The 17,870-nt window shown below is 37.7% G+C and overlaps 1 protein-coding gene across 5 annotated transcripts in view; it reads left to right on the top strand.

Annotated features, from left to right (window-relative positions):
* fat3a (FAT atypical cadherin 3a) overlaps positions 1–17,870 on the top strand; it is a 322,007-nt gene that overhangs the window by 145,799 nt on the left and 158,338 nt on the right. For all 5 annotated transcript variants that reach the window (XM_038693326.1, XM_038693323.1, XM_038693324.1 and 2 more), the window contains one exon: positions 1,564–1,625. In XM_038693326.1, coding sequence (XP_038549254.1) covers positions 1,564–1,625 — 62 coding nt within the window. The remainder of the gene's footprint in view (positions 1–1,563; positions 1,626–17,870) is intronic.

Genomic DNA, 17,870 nt, shown 5'->3' on the forward strand with positions numbered 1-17,870 from the left:
TATATACACCTATACACAGATTACTACATCAGATTAGATGTAATTTTAATTGTTTTACTTGATCTCTGAAATCTGTTATGGTTGATTTTATATTAATATTTTATGCATTTTAAAATGAATGGGTTTCTATGGGAGTAGAGACTCTTTGCAATTTGTACCTGGTGTTTGCTAAAAACTTAGTTAAGGAGATATTTACTTCCAAAGTGAAGGGTTTTGCAGCTTTTTGGAGATTTCATCAGTGTATCACAGTGTGTGTGGGTTCGATTCCCAGCTTAGCCGACGGTGTTAATTGAGTTGCTTTCAACTTTATGACTTTAATGACTAACTAAAACTACCGAAATGACAGCTAATAAACTTTATTTTGATGTAAAATTAATTTTTTATCAACAGAACATCAGACTGTAAGCATGTTGAAAAGTCTGGGTGAATAGCTCACATTGTAGAGTGTCAGTCTTCAAAGCAGCACTTTTGCTCCCAGAAGTCGGTTCATGTACTCCCACCTCTGCCGACGACAATGCAGTTTTTTCTGATTGCTAAGGCACATTTTTTGAAACTGTAGGCTATTTTTGCAAAACTATACACACTATCCACAAAACCTTTTCCCCCACTGTGACCCATCCACCAATGTGTCCCTGCAAGACACTTAACCCCTAGTTGCTCCAGAGGGGTGCAGCCTCTAACATGTATAGCACTTGTAAGTTGCTTTGGATAAAGAGCGTCAGCTAAATGAATAAATGTAAAACATTACACATCTCTCAGAAGCAAACAATTGTTGCAAAACTCTTAAAACTCTATTATAACTTGTATTTTGCATAAATACAGTGTACACACACATAATCTCAGAATAAGCACAGGAAGCATAAAACCACACACACATAAATTAAGGCGTCAGTTCCCACTGAGTTGTTTTTAAATGTGTATATTCTTGGTCTTTCTAAATGCAATCATTGTTTTCATTAACATCAGTGTTTCCTTAAGGGTAGTTGATAGCTGTGTCTTCATTGTATTTTGCAGTTGTGGACTAGACATCAAAGAAAATATATTTACAAGCCAAACAGTGGTGCTCCAGGCATTTGTGGTTATTGTAGGCAATAGTGCTCTGTTGTGTTGGTGCTTTGGAGGCATTACAGGTCACTTCAACACCAGATCTATGGAGAAAGTTGAAAGCCATTTTCTCACAGTGTGTGTGAATAGTCCAGTGATTAAGATATTGCTCCTGAGATCCAAAGGTTGAGGGATCAAATCCCATTCAGGACAGTTTAATCAAATGGAACTATCTGATCAACTACAACTAACTAATGCTGTGGCATGTGCTAGATTCTTTTACCTGAAGGTAGCGGTAAAGTATTTGAAAAATTGCTGATGGAGCAGCAGTTCGCAGGGGCAGCGGTAGAAGCCACAGCTAACAGCTGACAGCTCTCACATATTCTCACATTTTCTTTAGGAAATGCCCAGTTAGAACAAGTCAGTCATTGTGTCTGAAACCCACAACAAGTTATTTTGCTAATGTGGTGGCACAGGAGTCTCTTTTCTAATTGTTTTCTCTGCTGTTTTTTGTCTCAGGTCTGATCACTACAACCTCCAGGAAACTGGACCGCGAACAACAAACAGAGCACGTATTAGAGGTAAGAACATAGTGTATGTATGTATCTGAATCTGCGTGTGGGGGGTGGGGTTTGTTTTAATACACTGCCAAAAAAATAAATAAGTGAACACTTAATCATCACAGTATAACATGAAGTCAATTAAACTTCAGAGATATCAATATGTCAAGTCAGGAAGCTTAAGCGTTTGTGAATTGCTTATGCTTAGCTGGTGTTGATGGCGCAGCGGATAAGACACATGCCTTTGGTGATAGGGACTCTGGTTCAATTTCCTCTGTGACACATCCACCAATGTGTCCCTGAGCAAGACACTTAACCTCTAGTTGCTCCAGAGGTGTGCAACCTCTGACATATATAGCAATTATAAGTCACTTTGGATAAAAGCGTAAGTTAAATGACTAAATGTAAACAACTAAAAGTGACAACAGGTGCACTGTAGAGGCAATGCAACGCCCAAAAAGGGAATGGTTTTGCAGGTGGTGGGCACAGACAGTTGCTCTCTTCTTATTCTTTATGACTGATTGTTCTCTAGTTTGGCGTTTTGCTAGTGTCCTTGTCACTACTGACAGCATGAGGTAGTACCTGCAACCTATTCAGGTTGCACAGGATGCCCAGCTCCTCCAGGATGGCACATCCATACCTGCTGTCACTAAAAGGTTTGCTCTTACTCCCAGCACATTCTTGCATGGAGGAGATCCCAGGAGACAGGGCATTACACAAGGAGAGCAGGATAGCACCGTAGAAGGGCGTTAACCCGGTAGCAGGACTGGTATCTTTTCCTTTGTGCAAGTAGGGACAGGAGGAGCACTGCCAGAGCCCTGCAACATTTTGTAGGGCTCTGGCAGTGCTCCTCCTGCTACTGCCATGTATGTTTCTGACCAAACTATCAGAAACATGGGGTGGTATGACTGCCCGACATCCTCTAGTGGGATATCTGCTCACTGTCCAGCACAATGCAGCTCGATTGGTGTTCACCAGAGAACCCCAGCCTTGGCAGGTCCGCCATTGGTGCCCTGTTCTCTTCACAGATGAGAACAGGTTCACACTGAGCACATGTGACAGACGTAAAAGATTCTGGAGATGCCATGATGAATTATGCTGCCTGCAACATCATCCAGCATGACAAGTTTGGCGGTGGGTCAGTGATGGTCTGGGAATTCATATCCTTGAAGGGTTGCACAGACCTCCATGTGCCAGCCAACAGTACAGTTAATGCTGTTAGGTACCGGAATGAAATCCTCAGAGCCGTTGTCAGACCTTACTCTGGTGCAGCGGGCCCTGGGTTCCTCCTGGTGCAGGACAGTGCCTGGCCTCATATGGCACGAGTGTGTAGGCAGTTCCTGCATGAAGAAGGTATTGATGCCATTGACTGGCCGTCACGTTCCCCACCTGAATCCAATTGAGATCTTCTGGGATGTTATGTATCGGTGGATGCGATGTTGCCAAGTAGCGCCACAAACTGTCCAGGAGCTTACTGATGCCCTGATCCAGGTCTGGGAGAAGATCCCCCAGGACACCATCCTCCGTCTCATCAGGACCATGCCCAGATGTCGTTGGGAGTGCAAACAGACCTGTGGGGGTCATACACATTATGAGTTGCAGTGATGAAAGTCACACAAGTTGAATCAGCCTGTGATTTCAATTGTTTTACTTGATATTGATTTTAAATTCTGCCCTCAGTCAGTTGGTGGTGTGGGTTTCCATTGAACATTGTTACATCATTTTGTTTTCAATGAATTATGCAATTTAAAAGTAAAGATTTTGAACTATTTGATTCATCAAGATCTGATGTATGATTTAAGTGTTCCCTTCATTTTTTGAGCAGTGTGTATGGGTGGGGTTAGAAAATGCTGGACCCCACATGTTTAAAGGGCTTTTTGAGAGTCAAGACTTGGTTTTAGTTTCAGATTAGAATTAGGCTACGGTTAGGGGTAGGGTTACGGTTAGGCATGTAGTTGTGAAACCACCTCACCTCGCTGATATTAATAGTTTTAGCCACATATGTGCTACAAAAGTCCAAGAAGGCTGTGTGTTATAATTAAACCTGTATACTTTTGATCAGAAGTGCTGCATCAAATATAGATGTTATTGTGCAAAAAGCTTTTTGCTGTAGTTTAGTTCGAGTGCCACTGTGGGCTCATCTTTTTAAGCTTCATGGTTGATATCTATGTGACATTTCACATGAGTCGCAATCTGATGTGATTGCAGAGTGATTAAATTCATAAAATATTGTTTAAATTAGGTTCTTTCTTTATTAAATGATTACTTTGTATGATTATGTCTTTCTAATGTACATTACTATATTTCTCTACTATTCTCCTTTCTTGCCACTAAAGTGTGGCTCTAATATTGTCAAATTGAATGAAGCGTTTTCTGGAGCAACAATGACATTTGAAGCTTTGGAGCTTTGGACATCATCAGTCACGTGATGTTCTTCATTGATAAAAGTTATATAGCACAACAGCTAACTGTAGCTAATGTTAGCTAGCTAGCCGTCAGCAATACAAGTGTTACAGCTGTGGATTCACACACCTGAAACAACACCTGTCCAAAGTTCACTGGCTGATGTTGCTGAACCACTTTTTCTGGGGCTGAGGTGTACTCCTCATGAAAAAACTTTGTCCATAGTCCATAAACGGGTTAGCTAGCTAGCTAGCAAGCTTGCTCACTGAGGTGACATGAGGTGACATGAGTGAATGAAACAGATACATACTTGACAACAGCCCCCTGTGACAATGTTATGGCAAACCTGTAGGCTAGACGGCGACATTTCCACAGTAATAGAACTCTTGCTCCATTGATTTGCTGGTATAGTAAGAGAGACTGACGGAAAATGAAACAAAACAACAGAACAACACAAAATATGTCATCATTGATACATCAATCTAATGTATAAATTGTGATGTAACTTTCTTCTGACATTCTTTTTGTTTGCTATTTTGCTAAAAGCATGAACTTACAGTCATTTAGTGTAACAGCTATCTTCCAGAATTAAACACTGCACTTTTTACATTGACGTCCATCTTTCCTCTTTTCAAGATTGGTTTTGTAAGCGAGCAGAGCATATGTTGGGTTGAATACGGCGATCAAAGGTTCAGTGTGTTAGTTTTAGTGGCATCTAGTGGTGAGGGTTGCAAATTGAAACCAATGGCTTATTGTGCATTGTACATCCTTGGATCGTCCCATTTCCTGAGTTGTGAAGTTGTTCTTTTGACTTCAGTGTGTGTTCATGTACTCTTGATTTAGAATGTGGAATCAACATGGACACTACTACAAAGATGTGTTGAATGAGCATTATAGGGGAAATAGATACAACATGCAGACATCTAGTTCACTCTACATGGAAAGCAAATTAACCATTATAACCATATTACAAATTACATGTTTGCAAAATATGTATATGCAATAAGTTCTTTTGCACGAATGAAAGTTCTGTATACTTCTCTATGTTCCATGTACACTTTATTTCTCTTTTTGAAATAAAGATTTAAGGAGGAAAAAAAAGATTCTGATTATTCTAACACCACATGAATGCACCATCAGTCACCGCTCAGCCCTCCCTTTCCAAACGCACAGGAGAGCTATGGTGGTCGACACACTCTGTCGACTGTGCTTAATAATGCGTATGGTCCTCAATTTGTCCAAATCTCTCTTCTTTTAAAAATTCTTATAAACCAGTCGACTACTACTACTACTACTAACGCTACTTCTTCTTCTTCATACATATTCAACATGTCAGACAGGGATTTGACCGGAGCATAAGTACACATACCTATTTTATGTGTGCTATGTTACCTGTGAGCCATGTAAACAATTTGCCACTGCTACACAGGCAAACCTGACACTGCATTGCTCTCACTACTACACACACTAAACAGTCTGTCTCTGTTATAAGCCTGAATGGAATCGTCTAGAAAAACCCTCATAAAGTCTGTGAAGACTTCTGCTGGCTGGACATCTCTGGCTGTGCTCATACTGGCTTATGATCCAGCATCTACTCTACTGACAAATTTAAGCATAGCCTCTTTAAATAATAGATATCAATACTTGCTAGATATTAATGTTATCAGCTGCATCAGGCCCATAGAAACTGGCTCAAGGTCCCCTTTAACATTTTGAAAGCTAAAATACTATTTATACAACGGCTGGGCGGTATTGCCAAAAATGTTATCACGCTAAAAAATTTGCTATCATTCGATATTGATAATTATCAGGATAAATGTCAAATCATTACTTCTATCGAGTTTAAATGCTGATTTTTGCTCCTTAGTGAAAGCTGAAGAAACCAGATAGTTAATTGTGGTTTAAACTATTCTTTATGGTCTTGACTAAATAATGTTTATTATTTACTGAGAGATGTGCATCCATATCGCCCAGCCTGCCCCACTAATCAACATTTTAATAGTCAATGTGAATCCACTGCTTTCCATCTTGCATTAGTCCAGAGTTCTAACTAAACCGTCACTGAGAGACAGATAATCACTGTCCTGTTTTAAAATGATGTGTGCCTACGAGGAGTGCCTCACATCTGTTGTTTATCTGGACTGGTTGCACTAATGTTGCTGCTGGAATGCAATAAAGTCCGGCTGCGGAATGTAGTACCGCTCAACCGGATGCGCGAGTTTCATTTCGTGCACGTGCATATGAGCGCATGTTCACACGCGACGTAGTAATCATTTCCATCGTTGCCCGTTGGCTCTCACTGAGTTATTATCTCTTCTTGTGCCCAGAAGGATAGTCCCTCTTTGTCCTCTTATCAATATTGTAAGCACTCACTCACACTGACTCGTTTTTTGCGACGTTTCATATCATTTACTACGTGCCTGTTCACACTAACTGGTAATTTTATTTTGAAAGTGTAACCGGACGTTGCATGTATATTATTGCTAACTTGAACGGACGTTGCAGATGTTGCCAAAAAGTCTTGACAATCTTACTGGGGCACAGCACATGGATACAGGGGCACCTCATTGCGCTTAGGGCTCGCTCTCCATGGTAAGAGCCTTGCCAAGGCCTTGGTCCTTCTTGCATCGACTCGTCTTCTCGAAGATGCCCCTGACTCTTCGCTGCCCAGGGCCCACCCCCTGACTCTTCGCTGCCCAGGGCCCACAACACCCCAGGCATCAGAGGTAGCTGTGACAATAAGAGGCTACTACACCACTGCCCCCCTCAAAAGTTACTCCCCACAGTTGCCTCTTTGCTTCATGCCTCTTTGCCACTCATTGATACGCTCTGATTCTGATAGATTGTATAGGTTCATGGTGCACTGGATTCTTGCAAATGGCATTAGGAGAAATAGGAGGAGCCAAACCTGGAGAGAGGAGGAGAGAAACTTGTTTTTTTTACAGATCATCTGTCTCATTTACTGCTGTCAGGATATAGTGACAGTTCAGCAAATATATAATATAAGCTTATTATATTAAGCTTTAAGAGTGAATAGACCAAAACATTTCACAGAGTAAAGGGCATAATGTTTGTTTTACATTAATTTACTAAAATACTTCAAAGATAGACACGCATAATGACCAGCACAGCACAGCACGCACACACACTCACACGCACACATACACGCGTACCTATCCAACAGTGCACCGTCGGAGTAAACTGCCAAGTGTGGACCTGTGTTTCCAGTCCTTTTGAAGTAAAATAAATATAATACAAAATTTACTTTTACTGTCTTTTAACATAATATTACTGCAAATTTGCTTTTTTTTGCTTTTTAAAGAAATTGCCAAGAGGGGACTTAGATCCTTAAACGATAGCTACCTATCCAAGAGGGGACCTCCATTGTTATGCAGTGGAACTGTCTGTGCTCATTCTCACCTAATGACTGTTTTTACCTTCAAAGACTTTCTTTGTTTCTTTCAAAAATGGATAATTTAACTTTAATGTGAGCAATGTGTAAACATTTCACCGTGATCCAAACTTTAATCACTTTAACTGAAAATAAATAAACTTTAAACTTTAATTCAGAAGTAACTTTGCTGCATGCATTGATATCAAGCACTACAGTATTACCAACAAAAATTACTTGATCTAGGTTTCGAATACCGTTTAAATAATAATAAAATATCTTATTACACTAGTGCACTTATTTAAATTTTCTCTTAGGGGAATTCATATTCTTCTGTGTGGGATGGTCATTTTTATGACCTGTGATGTATGCATTTTAAAGAGTTACTTTGTATTTGCTCTTAATAACTGAATCTTAGACTGGTTTTGAATCAAAAACAATAATACTTATGAGAAAAATTTAATCTCAACTAAGCAGTCTGTTGACACATGATTTGATAATATGCTTTTGAAACAAAACTTAAAGGCTCAGCAATAGTAGATTTCCTAACTAGTATTAAGCTTCAGACTGTAAGATAAAAGGCTGCCCAAATAAAATGATGTCCTGATGGGTTTTCATCAGGAATGCATGGTATTTTCATGTTTGCATTAGGCCTACAGAAAAAAGGTCCACACTTGTATGGCATTTAATGACATGAGTCCACTGTTGGTTGCTACATAACGACACATGTCCCCTCTTAGATAGTATGGAGCAACAGTCACACTCCAACATCCAGCATCAATAATTATTCCGCATGTTTTGTTATGTTTTTGTAATGAAATATAAAGTCTCAGCTTTAATGGATGGCTTAAACATTTTCACTCTTGACACTGTATTATAATGAAGGGCTGCCCACAAGTTTGGGGAGTCATAAGTAAAACTTTACCAACTTAAACCTTCAAGAGCCTGAAGTTTGATCCTCCACCTGAGAAGCTGCTGTCCTTTGCTAAGAAATGTGTAACCCACATTACCCATGAGAAAAAGACTATTACCGATGACATGACATCCAGAGGCAAAGTCGATCCCTTGTTGAAGTGTGGAATGAAAATGCTGGTTTAGTTACAGACTTGCAAGCTTAGATGTACCTGTGTACTTTATGGACAAGCCCTAATATAAAGGGCTACCCAAATTAATTCATGAAGCATTAATGTCCTGATGAGTTTTCATCAGGAATGCATAATATTTACTGGTCCGCATTGCCTACAGAAAAAAAGGTCCACACTTGTATGGCATTAAATGACAGGAATCCACTGTTGGTTGCTACATAACGACACATGTCCCCTCTTAGATAGTATGGAGCAACAGTCACACTCCAACATCATTAAATATTCCTCAAGCATGATTTGTTATTATTGTTTTGTAATGAAATATGATGTCTCAGCTTTAGTTGATGGCTTAACCATTTTCAATCTTGACACTGCATCAAAATGAAGGGCTGCCCACAAGTCAGGAGAGTCATAAGTACTTTAAGATAAATAAATAAAAAGTAGGAACAACATGGTCAGCAGCAAGATACTTTGTATTAATTTTTTATTAATTGCTAAAAACATATTTATTAAGTTTTACTAGACCTTTGAAATGGTTTAGCCCCCAAATCTTCCAAATATGATATTGACCAATTAGGACATGATTTTAATCAATTTTACAATGTACTTGTTTCTTTAATCTATATTTATAGGTGTGCATTTTGTTTGTTGATTTGCATTACAGAAATGTCCACTGTTGGCTGGTATATAATGACACAAGTTCCCTCTTAGATAGCATGAATCGACACTCACACTGCAACATGGATGAGTAAAAAAGAAATGTATGATTCTTAAAAGAAAATTATAATGTAACCTAAATGGAATCTTTAGTTATACTTGTAAATAAGGTCTATTGTTATGTAACAAGTAATAGTTTCCAAATAACTCTCAATTAAGTCTTTTCCAACTCATAATATGTTCTTCATTCAAAAGTATTGCTCATAACTAGTTCACTGGTATTTGACGCTTTTTGACCCACACACATTCCCTATTCTGAACTTGCCTCCTTTCTCCAAACAAAACATTAAAGCACAAAACTTTACCAACTTAAAAATTCAAGAGCCTGAAGTTTGATCCTCCACCTGAGAAGCTGCTGTCCTTTGCTAAGAAATGTGTAACCCACATTACCCATGACAAAAAGACTATTACCGATGACACATTAAATAACAGGAATCCACTGTTGCTACATAGGGCACATGTCCCCTCTTAGATCCTATGGAGCAACAGTCACACTCCAACATCATTAAATATTCCTCAAGCATGATAAATAAATTTCAATTAGAAAGTAAATGTTCAGCAGGAAGATTCTTAATGTTCTTTTTTTATTTGCTAAAAACAGATTTATTATGAACTTTCACCAGCCCTTTGAAAGGATTTAGCCCCCCAATTTTCCCAGTATATTGACCAATTATGACAATCACAGGATTTCAATCAATTTTACAATGTACATGTATCTTTAATCTGTATGTAACGGAATGCATTTTGTTTGTTGTTTTGCATTACAAAAATGTCCACTGTTGGCTGGTACACAATGACACAAGTTCCCTCTTAGATAGCATGGATTGACACTCACACTCCAGCATGAATAAATAAAAAAGAAATTGATAATTTCTAAGAGAAACTTATAATTTAAACTAAATATAATCTGTGGTTACTTGGGGTTTGAAGAGACACTAAGTTTACAAGACTAGGCGAGACACAATATTGGGTGCAAGTGTGAAATGTTAAGTAGTTCAAGTTCAAAGGCCTAACGATCATCATTGGTCGCAAGAAACCCTCCCCCACACTGCAGACAATCAGACACAGATTCTCACTGCAGACAATCAGACACACGTTCACACCCCTCACCTGCTCCAGGTCACCTCTCAGAGACAGCACTCACACTTTCTCCAGGATTTTGTATTTAGCTTAACTCTGCATTGGATGCTAATTCATAACAGTTTCCTACAACCACAAAAAGAAAACGGTAGAAATATATGTAGACATATGTTTAGTAAAAGTGCCCAAACACCCAATTCTAATAAAAATCTGATGATGGTACAGCCAAAGAGAGAAAATAAATACAGGAGAGAGGAGATGCATGCTAATAAGCCACAGGTTTGAACTGGGCCACTGCAGTAAGAACTCATTTGTGTATGGTGCACATGCTCCTGAAGACACACGCTCATAAACTGAAAGTTTCTTGCTCTCTTTTCTCTTAACTTTGACCCTCAATTTACTGTATACTGCACTATATTGGCCACTCTACATTTTGGTTTCAACAATACGCTTAAAAGAAATGTATGCCAGTTTGTATAGCATATTTACAATATTGGTAAGCCTGAGAGAAGTTCTCACCACTGTTAAATTATAGTATCCCTGACACAAGTGGCATGTAACACAAAATAAATTAAACACTCAATAAACACAATTAAGGCAAATAAAACAGAAGCCTTTTAACTACATAGCCTAAATACCTATGGTAGAAGCACAAAAAGCAAGGACAAATGACCAAATAATAAAAATCTGAGCAAGGCAATAAGGCATTATGTTGGTTCTGAGACAGGCTGTAGGTAACTCCACCACTACACTTAATATACGTAGAAGTTTAAATTCATCAGAAGAGAGTGACCTAGAATTTCAATGACTATGAATGCCTGGTTGACATTCATTGTAAGCCTTACATATTAAATGATTCCCACTGCTTGTAAACCTTTTCAGTGACTTTAAGCATTGTTGATCATGTGTCAGACCAATCAGAGAGACCATCAGTCTTCTTTCTTTTGAGATAGATTTCCATCCAAATACACTATATGGGCAAAGGTGCTACCCCTGTCCTAATAAATTTGGTAGGGGCTGTGTTTTCATGGGTTGTTAAGGGAAATCTTGCCTATGGATTTAGAATGGGATGTCATAAAAGTTATGTGTAGGTGTTGCTGTATTTTTGTCCATACTAGTGTAATAAATTAACTCCATATTATACACAATCGCTTTAAAATTCATTTCGTGATATTTTAAAAGTTATTCAACCCCATTATTTTGGGGGTGTACTAAATCGCACATATGTATGGTTATTATACTAATTCTTAGTAGATGTTTTCTGGTGTAAAACACCTTATTTAGCTACTTTTTGTGAGTAGCTTGTAACATAGGGTACAATTTTCAGTATTGTACATCCGCTCTTTACAGTTTCAAAATATCTCCCACAAGACTCCAGAGAAGTTGCATTACAAAAGGCCAAGTCACTGGTTTGCGATCTTGACGCCCTAACGACCATCGTCAGCAACAAGAAACCATCCCCCACGCTGCACACAATGGAGAACAATGACTGAAACTTCACAACCCTCACCCAAGATGACTTCTCAGAGACAGCTCTCAACATTTCAACCTTAAAACATTTGTGAATCACATAGGCTCTAGTCACTTAAATGTAGAGGATTCTTTTAAATCTACATCATTAACTGAAGACATGTGTAACTCTTTCTAAAAAATCCACAACAATACCTTCAAGCAGTATGTCTGACATGTCTACCACAGTAAACAAAAGTAAATCAAACCTATATCTAATTGCCAGAGAACATTTGCATTACTATGCCAGCAGTAGTTAGCATTTGATGTCTTATCCTAAGAACCAATCACTGTCCAGATAGCTAGTCAGGATTGTGTATATATATTCTGGGCTCCTCAGAGAAGGTGCATGGCAGTCTTTGGTGTCTTGTGGAAGTGTTGACAAGTATGCAGTTTTTTGAAGGAGAAAACCAACTTTAAAATTTCTTTACTATTCTTACTAATCGTTTACCAGTCATCCATTTATCTATCTGTCTATCTTAACGGTATGTAGTTGTTCTTTTGAAAAACTTTTTCATCTTTCCATCCTGAAGACCAAAGCGAGAGGTAAGTTGAACATTTTTACCAATACCCCTTGTATGTTTTCATCAAGGCTGTTTGTAACTAAACTATCAAATTTAAATATAAACATGTACATATATATATATATATATATATATATATATATATATAGTATTGTATAAGATAGTATATTCTGACTGTATCAGATTGTACAGATAGTTTGTTATTGTATATTGATTGCTTAGTGTGTAAATATTTTTACACCTATGTAGAATGTTACCTGTATATTGTATATAGGGTGTATATAGTATGAATATTATTTATACTAATACATAGAATTTTAACTGATTCTACTTTTATTGTATTTTATTCCTTACATTCCTATATACATATATGTACACAGAAAAAGTACTGATAGCTTATATTGTTTTACAAGTCACCCAAGTTATCATATTGTAAAACATTTCACTGGAAAATGAGAACCAGAAGGGTTTTTCCTAAAAATGAAGCCTTGCAACTTCACTGCATCTGAGAAAGAAAAAGCCAAATTTCAGAAAGGATTCATCTACAAGGAGAAAGGTATTAGATCAGAACATAAGATTCTCTATTCAATACTGTATTTAACTACAACTTTCTTGGTTGCTAATGAATTATAAGGAAATGGAGCATTGTTAAGTGTGTGCATAGTATTATACACTATATATAGTTATATGTTGCCATGTAAGGAGCAACCTGAAAATGGTTTAAAGGCATAGCTTGATTTTGTGTTCAGATATGAGAACAATATTGATCTTGTCATTCAACTCTCAGCAAGTCAGTCAAGCTAAGCAGGCAACAATTAAAATAAGAAATACCCACTGCCATCATACATAGTGTACAATTTTGATGTGTATTATATAAATGTAGATACAAATCCAAACCCTTAGGGTGACATTGCATAAGATCCTCATCGAGTGTTAGAACTGCTGAGATAGTGTTGGTCGTTCATGGAATTTGATGACAGACAGACTGACAGATAATTCATTTAATCAGTATAAAAATCACCACCAAAAACACTGAGCCAGGAGAATTCTTGCAGGAATATATTTGAAGACACATCACTGACTCCAAAGAAGGGGCCCGGTTCTGAGAGTGCTCCTTGTTATGGTACTAAAGAAGTCCTCAACGATTACACAGTGGCATTAAAGTACTATAAAACAAATGTCTGGGTTTGATAACAAACCGATTCTCTATTCCCTCAACAGCCCAGGACCTCCACATCCAGCATCTTCACCACCAAGATTGTCTGAGACCAGCCAGCCGGACAGCTGCTGCAAGAATCGTTTAGCATCCTCAAATAATTTCTGCACAAACTGTCAGGAACCATCTCAGGGAATCTCATCTGCATGCTCGTCATCCTCTTTGGGGTCTCGACCTGACTGCAGTTTGCCATCATAACCGACTTGAGTGGGCAAATGCTCACATACGATGGCGTCTGGCACTTTGGAGAGGTGTTCTCTTCATGGATGAATCCCAGTTTTCACTGTGCAGAGCAGATGACGTGTGTATGGCTTCGTGTGGGTGAGTGGTTTGTTGATGTCCTAGTTGTGGATCGAGTGGATCGAGTGGCCCATGGTGGCGGTGGGTTATGGTATGGGCAGGCGTGTTTCACGGACAACAAACACAGGTGCATTTTATTGATGGCATTTTGAATGCATAGAGATACCATGACGAGATCCAGAGGCCCATTGTTGTGCCATTCATCCACAACCATCACCTCATGTTGCAGCATGATAATGCACGGCCCTATGTTGCAAGGATTACAATTCCTGGAAGCTGAAAACATCCCATTTCTTGCATGGCCAGCATACTCACCGGAGGAATTGGGGCAAAAACAAAAGTGTTGCGTTTATAATTTTGTTCAGTGGAAGAACACAGAAGAGGGTGGGCACATGAGGAACTTTCAGTTTAGGAGTTTGTGTGTGTCTTAGCTTAAAAGCACATTCAATAAAGTTTGCTTCAACATAGTTCTGTATATTTTGTACTGTTTTCTATTTGTGGTTGAACAACTTGTGTTATGAATAGCCATCCAATGTTGTGATGGTTCTGAGATGATCTATAGGTAACTCATCACTATTTCAATGGCTATTAAAATCACTAACACACATTTAAACTGTACATGCTAAAGAAAGAAGTTGAAAATACTGAGATGTAAAAATCTATAAAGACAAATACCTGCCAAATATCAGTGTGAACTTAATGCAGCACTGGTTGTGTGTTCTCCAGTTGATGCAAACTGTAAGTTCCATTGTTACGATGCTGCACCATTTGACAGCCCTCAAATATGCTTCTCTATTCGCCAACAAATGTTTAACCCCACATTTCAAAAAGCTACAATGAGAACATTGCTGGTGACACTTTTCTAAAAAACAAAAACAACAACACTACAGCTTATATATTTGGTTTAGATTATAATTTTCGAATTGTCCATTTTGCTTATTTCATATTATTTGTAAAGTGTGTCTGAATGTCTCTGTGGACCTTTCTCTAAGGCTAAGAACAAATGTACTGCCGAAGCATTTTAGAAAGATTTTCAATTTTTCAGAGACAGGCTTCATTTAGCCCCTTAATTACCAGATCATAAAACCTAAACACGCACATATGAACTTGTTCATTTGTAGCTAAACTAACCTTTTCAACATTTCACACTTTAGTTTCGACATGATGTGATTTCAACTGTACAAAAGTAGCTCATCTCGGCCACACCTACTGACTACCAGTTATGCACAGTGTTCTAACTTTGACAGCTGTATTCTAAAACTAACATAGCTATCCTTATTAGCTAGGCTCCTTACATGCTTGCTGATAACTTTTTTGAAGGTGGGTCTCCGACATTGACAAATTGTGTTGGATAGATTTGTGCAGCGGTGTTTAGGAAACTAACTATTCAATTGACAGACAGGTCTGTTGTCAATGTGTTTGCGAGCAACAACTTCCTAAATATAGATTTAGGACACATACAAACACTGGTCATGTATCATGATAATTAACAGCATTAAATCCATTGATTAAAAATTAAGAGATCTTGCAGCTGACCTTTGTATTCATTTTGTTTTTACTTTCACTTTTTTTGTGCTTTTAAAATACTCATTCTGCTGTCTACTGGGTAGTCTATCATTTTAGTAGTCTGAAGCTTGAAACAATTTAGGAATTTCACTAAAACTCAGCCTTTGTATTTTGTTGAAAATAACTTCAATAAAAACTCAGGCTTTATATTTTCTTACAATAACAGATTATACCAAATAAAGACACTCTGTAATTAGTTTTTCTCATAAGTATGATTAAATTTGCTTATTTATTTTTTTCTCACAAGTTGGAGTGTGATTATCGCTCCATGCTATCTAAGAGGGAACTTGTGTCATCATGTACAAGAGAACAGTGGACTCCTGTCGTTCCACACAGTACAAGTGTGGTCCCTTTTTCTGTAATTCAAATCAATAAATAAAATGCATTTCTGTAAGTGTAGACTAAGCACATAGATATGATGACAAAATGTATTGACATTCAGTGGTTGTGAAAACTGGTCAGTTTGGTGTTTTAGGACTGAACAAGTTTAAAGCTGTAGTCAAAGTCTGATGTGAAATACTTTTTAACAATTAATTAAAACTGAATAGAAAGTATCTTACCTCTAATCATTTAATTCATATTTCAACTCTGGTTGTTTTTCTATTTTTGTTCCTTTTTTTGGAATCTACAATTCATTTTACTCTCCAGGCCTTCAGTGTAGCCCTTTATTTTGATACATGTTGATCTTAAAACACAAGACATCCACTAAACCTCAGCCTTTATATTTTGTTTTAAAAGAATGTATAGAAAATAAAGAGACTATTTAGTTAGTTTATTTTGTCTCAAAAGTATGATTAAATTTGCTTATTTATTATTTTCACACAAGTTGGAGTGTGATTATCGCTCCATGCTATCTAAGAGGGAACTTGTGTCATCATGTACAAGAGAACAGTGGACTCCTGTCGTTCCACACAGTACAAGTGTGGTCCCTTTTTCTGTAATTCAAATCAATAAATAAAATGCATTTCTGTAAGTGTAGACTAAGCACATAGATATGATGACAAAATGTATTGACATTCAGTGGTTGTGAAAACTGGTCAGTTTGGTGTTTTAGGACTGAACAAGTTTAAAGCTGTAGTCAAAGTCTGATGTGAAATACTTTTTAACAATTAATTAAAACTGAATAGAAAGTATCTTACCTCTAATCATTTAATTCATAATTCAACTCTGGTTGTTTTTCTATTTTTGTTCCTTTTTTTGGAATCTAAAATTCATTTTACTCTCCAGGCCTTCAGTGTAGCCCTTTATTTTAATACATGTTGATCTTAAAACACAAGACATCCACTAAACCTCAGCCTTTATATTTTGTTTTAAAAGAATGTATAGAAAATAAAGAGACCATTTAGTTAGTTTATTTTGTCTCAAAAGTATGATTAAATTTGCTTATTTATTATTTTCACACAAGTTGGAGTGTGATTATCGCTCCATGCTATCTAAGAGGGAACTTGTGTCATCATCTACAAGCGAACAGTGGACTCCTGTCGTTCCACACAGTACAAGTGTGGTCCCTTTTTCTGTAATTCAAATGCATATCTTTAAGTGTAGACTAAGCACACAAATATAATGAAAAAAAAATGTATTGATGTCCAGTGCTTGTGAAAGCTGGCCAGGTTAGTATTTTGGGACAGAACAAGTTTAAAGCTCTAGATGTCAAATGTCAAATATTTTTTTATTAATTAATACATTTTTTTTATAATTAATTAAAACCATAAAGAAAGCATCTTTATACTGACCATTTTATTTCTAATTCTACCCTGGTTGTTTTTCTATTTTTGTTCCGGTTTTTAGAATCTAAAATTCGTTTTACTCTCCAGGCCTTCAGTGTAGCCCTGTATTTTAATACATGTTGATCTTAAAACACAAGACATCGACTAAAACTCACTAAAAAATAAAGAAATTGTGTTTCAAGAGACAGCTTTCTTTACTGAGTAGCTTGTATAATAGCCCCTCTACAGTCTGATAGACTCCCTGGGGCTGCAAGCCATTCACTCTATAGGGGAGTGTTAAGAACGACGTGTGTGAATGAGTCGTTAAAATCTTTGCTTGATCCACTAGAGGCACTGCTGAGTATGGACTTAAACACTCACACACCTGCAGGTCCCCTCTTGACAATAGTTTAAAAAATTTACCAGATGGTTTTAGACATGATTTTAGCATGATTTAAAGCATGTCCAACAGGGGACCTAAAAAATGTCCCCTGTTCACTTTTTAGTCCCCTCTTAGTGGGTGTGTAACGACGTCGAGGTCCACTGTTAGATAGGTTGGTAAGTGCACGCACGCACGCACACGCACACACACACACACACACACACACACACTACACTACATATATGCCTTCTCCTCCCCCCCCCCCCTTCCTTTTGCCTTCCATTTGCCTTCCATTGTCAGCTAGCATGCCAGCCAGTTTAGGGATAATTCTCTCTTCACAATCACTGCAGCTCCTCATGTCTGGCATTTTCAAAAATGAAGTTAGAC

Source organism: Micropterus salmoides, unplaced genomic scaffold, assembly GCF_014851395.1.
Source record: "Micropterus salmoides isolate LMB-PRFRI ecotype aquatic unplaced genomic scaffold, ASM1485139v1 Ms_hic_scaffold_3, whole genome shotgun sequence".
NCBI classification, from domain to species: Eukaryota; Metazoa; Chordata; class Actinopteri; order Centrarchiformes; family Centrarchidae; genus Micropterus; species Micropterus salmoides.